Raw genomic sequence first — 10,802 nt, forward strand, 5'->3', positions numbered from 1 at the left:
CACTAGGGCTTCCCTGGTGGCTCAGATGGTAAAGAATCTGCCTGCAATGCAGGAGACCCAGATTCGATCCCTAGTTTGGGAAGATCTTCTGGAGAAGGAAATGGCAGCCCATTCCAGTATTCTTGCTTGGATGACTCCATGGAAAGAGGAGCCTGGCAGGCTATAGTCCATGGGATTGCAAAGATTCAGACATGACTGGGAGACTCACACTTTCACTTCTTTGACTATACAGACCTTTGTTGGCGAGTGATGTCTCTGCTTTTTAATATGATGTCTAGATTCCTCATAGCTTTTCTTCCAAAGAGCAAGCACCTTCTAATTTCATGGCTGCAGTCACCATCCACAGTGATTTTGGAGCCCAAGAAAATAAATCTGTCACTGTTTCTACTTTTTCCCCTTCTATTTTCCATGCATTGATGGGACTGGATGCCATAATCTTAGTTTTTTGACTGTTGAGTTTCAAGCCAGCATTTTCACTCTCTTATTTCACCTTCATTAAGAGGCTCTTTAGTTCTTCTTCACTTTCCGCCATTAGAGTGATAATATCTGCATATCTTGAGGTTGTTGATATTTCTCCCAGAACTGTTGATTTCAACTTGTGATTCATCCAGTCTGGCATTTCGTATGATGTACTCTGCATGCAAGTTAAATAAGCAGGATGACAATATACAGCCTTGACATACTCCTTTGCCAATTTTGAACCAGTCAGTTGTTCCATGTCTAGTTCTAACTATAGCAATAGTTAGAAGCATCTTCTAACTATTTAGCTTCCTGTTAAATAGTTAATAGTCTAACTTCCTGTTTCTCAGGAGACAAAGTAGTCTGGTATTCCCATCTCTTTAAGAATTTTTCAGAGTTTGTTGTGATTCACTTTTTTTTTCGAGTCCATATTAATTAGAATGTTTTTCATTGCAAGTACAGAAAACAAAGCTCATGCTAGGTAGATCAGTACATGGGGATTATTGGTTTTGCAGCTGAAAACATCTAGAGGCATCAGGCCTGATTTATCAAAGCTCCAGAGCCATTGCTCTGCAGTTCTCTACTACTCTTACTGCAGGCTTAACTTTTATCATAAAGTGGAACAGTTGCCCATGGTAATCAGGACTGTGTACTCGTATTTTCTTATACAGGGAGAAAGAGTGTTCATTCTCCCAACTGCTAAACAGGAGTCCTGAGTTGCATCCTGATTTGGCCAGCCTGTAAAGCCAGAGGAATATGGATGGGCTAATTGGCTTAGACCTTGTTACAGCCAGAAGACTGGCTAAACCCAACCACACTGACTCCTAGAACTGAGAGTGGGGTAAACTCTAACCAGATCACATGACTGCAACTCAGTAGGGGTGGGCTGGGGATTCCACCAAAGATACAGCTTTGGGACCTAATTTTTAGCTGTATATATTATTAACGTTTTCTCAATTTATTAAATATTCTACATCATTAGTTCAATATAGAGAACATTATATTTAGTATAGATATGTCACAATATTTCCTAAAATTGAATAATTGACTCATAATTATTTGCTTGTATAAGCTCTTCTGTGATTCATATTCTTATATTTAATCTTTACTCAATATATTATTATTTCCTCAAAATGTAATCCTGAAAGGGGAATTACTTGGTTAAAGAATATCTACATTTTTAAGGAATTTCATGTATGTTGACAAATTGGCTTCAGAATGTTTTTGCTGGTAATGTTAATAGCACTCAGGATTTTGAAGAATTCTGAATAATCTAATTGAAATAAGAACCGTTTGGCAAAAGACACATACAGTTCCTATATCTATAGATTTCCACCTTTGTAATGTGATACACACTGGTAATTAGCAACCCTATAGCATAGTAATGTTAGTCACCGATGGTCATTGACTCAGAGGAGCCAGAGAACTAATAGGAGAGCATGGTGGAGGCTTCCTTTTTCCTTGTGCTGAGAAGGCAGTGTGAGACGGACAGGGTCACCGAATGTTCTGGCATTGTTCGTATGAACACTGGTTTACTTCGCTTTATTTTCTGTTTTTCATAACCTTGTAGGCAGAGAAAACCAGGTGGTGAGTGAACTTACCTTGGAGCATTTTTGAAGGCAGAGCATGACAGGACTCCTACCAGAGGCACAGCCTGTGTGCAATGCCACAAGAGGAAAAGTGCACAAAACCTGGCCAGTTTTTACTTTTAATACTGCTACCTTGTCCTAGACAAGGACAGGAGCTGAGATTGTTTCTTGAAGCGCTAGGCCAGAAATCCAAAAGTGGTACTGAAATTGGATGCAGTGTGTTCATACATGTATATGTATGTGTTTTGTGGGGAGAGGCAGGAGCCCACCATCTTCACTGAACTCCCCAAAGGGTCTACAATTCCAAAAGAAGTTAAAGACCGAAGTTAAAATATATTCCTCATCGTCTCATAAGACCGAAGTGATCTAACTATCTCTAGACGTAGGACAGGCCCTCAGCCTGAAAGTGATGCAAATTCTAAGAATTTTAAAACATAGGTTCTAGAAAGCAAATGCTAGAATATATTAAAAATGAAATGTGAATCTGTCAAGGAGTAAATCACCAGAATTCCCACCCATTCAAATACGGCTGAGGCTTTGAAGAGCAGGAGCAATAGGGTAGAGCAAAGAAATTTACTGTAGTATCAAAGAGAAAAAAAAAGGTGGGCGGGGGGGAGGTAGAAACAGAGAAGAAAAATAACAAAATATTAGAAAATTTGATATCAGTAGTCTAGAACTTTGAGTTCATCCCTTTAAAAAGGAATTAAAGAGTGGAGCTTTATTTTGTGACCTTGGAGAATCATTCTTTTTTAATTTGTGTCTTATTTTCATTTGGTTTCAGAGGTTAACGTTTTTGGCTCTATACCTTTGAAGTGGAACTGGTAATATCGGGCTGGCCAAATAGATTGTTCAACATTTTTGGCCAACTAGATAATTTTTTAACTTCTTATTTATACGTTGACTACATAAAATCACTTTGTTTTTGTACTTTAACATTACTTTTCCCAAGAACCTCAAATCACTAGTCCTGTTCGGAGAGGAAATAAAAGCTTAGGTCCCACCATGACATTCCACCACTTCATGTATTCATCCATTCAACAAATGTATTGCATGTCTACCATACAAATGCCCTATCAAAGGTGCTAATGATACCATGTCCTTGATACAAACAAAGCTCTTGATCTAAGAAGCTTTATGTCCTAGCGGGGGGGGACATGGCAAACCAGCGGACAGTAACAGAGGCCATGTGGTATCATGGGCAGTGACTGGGAGAGGAAAGGTTAAGAAGAATGGTATATGGGAAAGTTGAGAGACTATAGATGTAAGTGTATTTTAATTAAGCGCTTCAAGCTATTGAGAGTAACTGGTTTTCAAAGTTTAGTTTTAAATAAGTAATATAGTCACTCAAAACAATTTTCCACCCATCTCACTGAAACCTTATATATATGTATATTCATAACCAAATAGGCTGCTTCCCTGGTGGCTCAGTTAGTAAAGAATCTGCCTGCAATGCAGGAGACTCCAGTTGGATTCCTGGAATGGGAAGATCCCCTAGAAAAAGGATAGACTACCTGCTCCAGTATTCTTGGGCTTCCCTGGTGGCTCAGACAGTAAAGAATCCACCTGCAATGTGGGAGACCTGGGTTTGATCCCTGGGTTGAGAAGATCCCCTGGAGAAGGGAATGGCTACCCACTCCGGTATTCTTGCCTGGAGAATCCCCATGGACAGAGGAGCCTGGCAGGCTACGGTCCATGGGGTCACAAAGAGTTGGACATGACTGAGCAACTAATCTGATATCCAAATAGAGCTTCCCTGGTGGTTCAGATTATGAAAAAAATCTGCCTACAATGCAGGAGACCCCAGTTCCATCCAATACCTGGGTTGGGAAGTTCCCCTGGAGAAGGGAATGGCACCCACCCCAGTATTCTTGTCTGGAGAATCCCATGGACAGAGAAGACTGGCAGTCTACAATCCATGGGGTTGCAAAAGTCAGACTGGACTGAGCAACTAACACACACTCAAACAACCATCACCACAATCTAATTTAGAACATTTTCATCACCCCAAAAAGAAATTCCATACCCAGTAAATCCCCAATCTTCTCACAGACAGTACTCCCTCAAGAAACCACTAGTCTACTTTCTGTCTTTATAAAATTGCCTATTCTGGATATTTTCTACAAAGAGACCCGTACATTATGTAATTTTCTCTCATTTAGCATAATGCTTTCAAGGTTTATTCATGTTATAGCAAATATCAGTACATCAGCACTTTATTGCTTTGTATTTAGTGTGTCTGCAGGAGAGTGGGAAGGGAGGGGAACAGAATTTACAAACAGGAGATGTGAGTCCACATCCCAACTCTGCTATAATCAGACATCCAGCCTTAAGAATGGTATTTATTCTCTTTGGAATTCCCTTTCCTATGTGGCAAAATGAGGGATTAGGATAAATAATGTTATGTAGGTTCAAGTGTCTTTGGAATTTTTTGTTGTTTTTGGCAGCACCCATGTGGCTTATGGAATCTTAGTTCCCCGACCAGGCTCTAACCTTGGGAGAATCAGGCCATAAGAACAGAGAGCTATGCGTCTTTCCCTTAGAGGACTGCTACTACCTCAGCTAAAAGTTTCCTTGGCAGTGAAAACAAGGAGTCCTATAGGTTCTATTGTTTCTATTTGAAAAGAAAGTAAAAATGAGCTTGGCAGTTTTTATCATCACTGTATCCTGAAAACTGTACCCATATATGAGGTGAATGAGACCCTATAACCATAAACAGTTGCTTTATTTGCATCACAGAGAGCTAAATGGTCTATTTTAATGAGAAGGGAAATACTATTAATTCCACCATGTAGAAATGCTCTATTAATAGTGTCCATAGTGTTAACAATTTGTTGTTTAAAATTTCTGCTGACCTAACATGAGGCTTTATTGTTTATGATCTCAATAAATCACATCTAATATTATTTTCCAAGAAAAAATAATTCTTACAATATGAGATAATGTGCTAGATTCTTTATTGTATATTTTTTAAGCAAAGTTATAAATATCCTAAGGAAAAGTCCCTTTGCAGTTGCTCGAATATTTGATGCTATCAAACACAATGCCACTACTCTTTGGAATATTAATTTGGCTTCATGAATGCACAAAAACATTAAACATACTATTATGGGTATGTATTCTCTTAAATTCCAGTCCTAACACAGATTCTCATTCATTTATCTATGTATTCTGAGTACGTTTCTCTTGGACTGAATTCCCCAAACGCAACAAAATCTCATTTTATTTGCCTCTATCTTTACCGGGAAATTACCTCAATCAGGCAAATTTTGTAACCCTACCTTCTATGTAGAGTTTCCCTAACTTCACGCTAACTCCTTTTTCTTTTTCAATTCTCAGTCTATCACTGCTGAAAAGCTTTCTCTGGCTCCCAAAGTCCAGCAAAGACCTAGGTTCCCTTGAGATATTCTTACTGAATGCTCCTAGAATAAACACATGCCATTTTGTAATTGCCTATTTCTCAAACACATTCTACATTAGACTCAAACTTTCAAGAAGACAGAGATCTGTGACTAGGAATGTTTTTGTTTTCATTATATATCCAGATGTGTTCAACCAGTAATTGCTAAATAAGGGGGAAATGAATGAATACATTGCACATGGCACTGTGGAAGATAATAAAAAGAACTAGAGCTAGGTAGAACATTAAACTCAGCTATATTTATTCTAGGTATGAATATTTGATGATGATATTATGTAATTAAGGAAACAGCAATTAAGATCAGTGTAACCACAATTTGCCACATAGCTGAAAAAAACCTTAATTCTTTCTAAATATAATTTACTAAAATTTATCATCTTAAAAGTGGGAATAATTGAGGGAAAGAAAGGTAAACACATTAGATTGTATATATCAATTTTTTTAGAAAATCTGCAGATAAAAATATATTAATAAGATGTATCCTTCATGCACTCAGGATATGTAAGGAATCAAATCAACTATACAGAGTATGACCTTTTCAGAATATAAGTTATACAAGTCGATCAGGGGTTGATAAAATTTTGCAAAATGCCCCTGGGTGGCAACAGCAGAAGTCTCCAAGTCTGAAGCAGTAGGATCTAGGGACTTTGTGAATATTCAGGACACAGAAAATTGGGAAGCAGAATCAGATGTCTGTTACCTGTCTAGTGTGAAGGCGTACATCTTGGTGGCTTTGTCATTCACAAGGTAAGTTCTTCCAAGAAACTCCATGGTGGTCAGGATAAAAGCTTTGGCTGCTGTTGTTACTGTTGTTGTGTCTGCGGCTGCTGCTCTTTAACTCACTGTCCAGTTTTGGAAGCGAAGCAGCATTACAATTATTCTCACACTTTCCAAAGGAAAAATGAAAAGACTTACCGGGATTACAATAAGAAGCCTCCCACATCAATGTTCTTGATAGATCTGCTAAAATTACACTCTGAAATATCACCTGGCCTCATTCTCTCACCCACAGAAACTTGTTTCCTGCAGGTAGGAACATATGGATTGTGTGTGTGTGTGTGTGTGTGTGTGTACTTCCCATGATACCTGATTCTGTTGTGCTTTCTGGGAGGTAGAGGAGCTCAAGGGTCAACTACTAATCATGATGTAGAGGGTTGGTCTGCAGAGCACACCTGAGTGAGCTGCAAACAGTGACCTTCTGATGCTGCTATTCCCCCCTCTCTTTTCATTTTCTTTTTCTTCAGTGGGGAGTGGGGAGGTCTCTCTCGGAACCTAAACTCCTGGGATTTAGTTCTAAAATGCCCTCTAAGCAGCTGTCACGATTTACTTCTCTTCTCTTCTGGGACCATTTGGGGATTTCACCACTGAAGCGAGGACACGGGTCGTTAGTCACTGAAATCTGTAATCTGAAACACTTCCTGGTGCGGCAGCTTTGAAACCCTTTTGACAGGCAGGAGGAGGGCAGTCTCAGCTTCTAAATAAATAACAGCCCTCAGTCACACAAGAACTAGAATGATCTGTGTTCTGCCTGGCCAGGGGGCCCTTGGCTGAGGATAAAAGACTGGCCCAAGCCAATCCTACCAGGCAAACCCATCACAGATCTTAGAAATGGAGTCTTCTCACTTGATCTTGAGAGAACTTCAACCCCCAAATTCCTGTGAATTGACCTTTTATTTCATGACAAAGAACTTTCCAAATAAGAGAAAGGACCATGACCCAAGGACAACAGCCTGGTCACCCAGCAGACCTTTACGTGTGAGCCAAACACCACCCAAGAACTATGGAGATGCAGGCAGGGGCAGGCGAGGGCAGAGTGGAGAAGAGGGCATAGACCCTCCACCTCTGAGTCCTGAGCTCCTTCTCCCTCTGTCAAGACTAATTCCCTAGTGAGAAAACTCAGAGTGGTGTAGCCCTGGAGTAGCCCAGTGGCCCAGCACCCTGGAGATTTACCCATGTTACTGAGCAGAGATCTCCCACCATTAAATCAATATTATCTCCTGGAAGGAGAGTGGAATTCAATGGCAATGACTATAGACAATGAGGGGAGAAGTCACCTTTCACTGAGTGGCTGAGGTTTTCTATGACATCTGCTGTAAAGCTGTACCTCTTGTCTCTTTTAAGCTTTCAAACACTCTCCTCTCTAACATGAATTCTAAGGTCTCTTCCTGTGGCCCCACTGCCTACCTGATCATTAACTTTGCTCTGACAGATGGAAACCAGAGAAATGGCTCTGGGAGGCCATTTTTCTTCACAGGAGAAATTCTGGGTCTGGTGTTAAAGTATTTCCTTCTCTTACATCCTTATTCTTAACTTTGCAAAATAATGGGTTATTTTATGGAGGCAGAAGTAAGAAACGAGGAAAGAATGACTAATCGATTGTGTGACCCGTTGCCATACTTTACAGCTTGAATATTCGTGATTAGTTTCTAGCATATAATAAAAGAAAGAGAATTCAAGTGAATGAGTATCAAAAAAGTGAAGCAACTACTTAAAACCAGGCTAAAATCCCTTAAAGATAAGTGCCAAGAAAAGGAGATAAGTATTATTCAAATGCAGGAATTAGAGTATTTAGCGATAGCCTTCAACAGAGAAAAAAGCAATCTGAAAGTTTGAGGTTTCACATGATGAATTTGGTGGCTGGCATGCATACAGATGCACAGATATATTTGTACCTGTTTGTGATTCCATGGGCCTTCCCTAGTGGCTCAGACAGTAAAGAATCTGCCTGCAATGCAGGAGACCTGAGTTCATGATTCCATGAGTATGGAGATATATACATACATGGTTATTAATGTGAATTGCCATGAGAAGAGGATAGCGTGGGGATATGTGAGAAGGGCAGAGTAGAGCTGATATAGACAGGGTAAGGTGGAAGTGGGAAAAGAGGAAACAGGGATCCAAGCAAAAAATGTTGAGAGAAAAAATGTATTATATGATTGCTCATGAGTTGAAGTATATAAAATTGCCATTTTTGTAGACCCAGCAGTTTCATATGATTTTACTTAAATATACATGCACATGTCTGTGTGAGTGTGTGTGTGTTTGTGTGTGTTAGTCACTCAGTCATGTCTGACTCTTTGCGACCCCATGGACCGTAGCCTGCCGAGCTCCTCTGCCTATGGAATTCTCCAGGCAAGATCACCGGAGTGGGTTGCCATTTCCTTCTCCAGGGGATCTTCCCCGCCCAGGGATCGAATGTGGGTCTCCCGCATTGCAGGCAGACTCCTTACCGTCTGAGCTACCAGGGAACCCCACACACATGTAGCCATACTTCTAAAATGCATTGCGTGCATGTGTGACACATTTAAAAATTAAAAGTTAAGTGTGCATATACTTTAAAAGTACTGGGAAATTAGGTAGTATTTTCATCAAAGATTTGTGAATTCCCAAGAACTACCCTTGATGATAATTACTTGACTGCAAATCAAAGCTTTTGGTATAAGTAGCATAACAGCAGGGAATAGTGGATTACAACAAATAAAATTTTCATATTAAAGAAAAGTAAGTTTTGCTGCTATAAATTTAGTTGTAAAGTTATGATCAAGAATTGCATGCATGTTATGTAAAATATTCACCTATTGATTATCTTATCTTATAAACCCCTTTTAAACTGCACCATAATTCCCCTTCCCCCAATATGTTGTCAGTATATTGTTTATGAAGAATGTCCCACCCTCCCCTACTAACCTTTGGCCCACTTAGGCCTACACTGACCACTAGGGGTTAATGGCCCAAATCAGATGCCATTCCACGTGAGACACAAAATACGTATTTGGAAAGCAACACAGATCAAAGAAGAAAACCCCCTATCTTGTTGACAGTTGTTTTGGTGGGCATTTTGCTGCTTATCCCAGTTTCCTAGGCAACAGGCTTTCAAACCATCCTGAATTACAGGTTGTCCTCTCCGCCCACTCTCCATCACAAGCTTGTAGCAACTGAAGGGGCAAAATGCAATTTATAACAGTTAACTCTGGGAATAAATATTCTATCAGCCACAAGAACATAACTGACACAACCAAAGATCTGGTTCTGCTCCCCAATGCTAGCTGTTGTCAACAAAAATTTCTTAATAGGATTTTACACGTGGTAGCTAACACATCTGGAAAAATAATTTACATGTGTGTCTTACACATGGTTTGCTATTTTACTTGCAGAAAGGATGTGTGTATGCGAAAGCATTGTAATCATCCCTACACACTAAAGTACTGAGTTCTCACAATCTGCCTTCCCCAAATTTAAATTCTTATTTCAGGAATACTTCATGTTGTTTGCATATGACTGTTCTTTACAAAGACATATGAAAATGTGCTTGTTTTTAAATACAAATGTGGATTTTTGCTCTGTTTGTATCCTTGTTGTGTGTAGAGGCAGTGGAATGGAATGATTTTGTTTGTTTTTTAATTTCTCTTGTCCCCTTGTCCAGACAGTGGCCTACCCCACAGAAACAATAGCTTTGGTTTCTGTCACCATTGATTAGTTCCACCTGTTTTGGAACTTCATAAAAATGGAATCATATGGTATTGACAGTGTGCAATATTTTGTATATGGTTTCCTTCTCTCAACATAATGTTTTGGGGATTCATGCATCAGAGTGGTTTAACGTATGGACTTTCAAATGTATGCGTGCTAAGCTGGTTCAGTCGTGTCTGACTCTTTGCGACCCCTTGGACAGTAGCCCTCCAGGCTCCTCTGTCTATTCAAATGTATAGACAGACTTGGTTTTGGTTTCTGGTTTGACCCTTTTCTTCTTTCCTTGAACAAGTTTTCTGACTGCTGTGGTTTTCACTTTCTCATCTGTAAAATGAGGACATTGTTTAGAATCTATCTTACAGAGCTCTTATGAAGAGTAAAAGAGATACTGTGTTTAACAGTACTCCATGTAGTATCTGCCATGTAACCAATTTTATCTAGATGTGAGCTGCTATGTAATTGGCCATGTCTGGGCATAATACGTTGGCTGTCCAGTAGAAATTAACCCCGTCTTAGTAGAGGCTAAGAATAACTCAAGAAATGGAAGTAGAGGTTTCTGGGGAAAAGACCTGGGAACTAGAACCTGCCATTAGCTGGATGACTCTGAGTAGATGCCTCAAATTCTCGGGCATGAACTTTCTCAAATAAGAGATTTGTTCCTGCCCTCTCCTTCCCGTGTGGTAGTAGAGTGCCATTCAGGTGTGTCCTCAATAAAGAGGACACAACAGGAGAGAAAATGCAGACTCCATCAATATAATCACCTACTAAAGATTCTAGACTTATGCATTCCCATACAGACTGTGAAGGTATTATTTCTAAGTTGGGTAGCATTTGCTTAGCAAGGTGGTTTTATGGTTATTACTACA

General features: G+C 39.7%; 1 protein-coding gene across 1 annotated transcript in view; it reads right to left on the minus strand.

Annotated features, from left to right (window-relative positions):
* Positions 1-6,237, minus strand: part of SLC30A8 (solute carrier family 30 (zinc transporter), member 8) — a 38,573-nt gene extending 32,336 nt beyond the window's left edge. The window contains 1 exon segment of the mRNA XM_010863549.1: positions 6,167-6,237. Coding sequence (XP_010861851.1) covers positions 6,167-6,237 — 71 coding nt within the window.
* Positions 6,238-10,802: the final 4,565 nt, after the last annotated feature.

This window comes from Bison bison, unplaced genomic scaffold, assembly GCF_000754665.1.
Source record: "Bison bison bison isolate TAMUID 2011002044 unplaced genomic scaffold, Bison_UMD1.0 scf7180017864491, whole genome shotgun sequence".
In the NCBI taxonomy this organism is placed as follows: domain Eukaryota; kingdom Metazoa; phylum Chordata; class Mammalia; order Artiodactyla; family Bovidae; genus Bison; species Bison bison.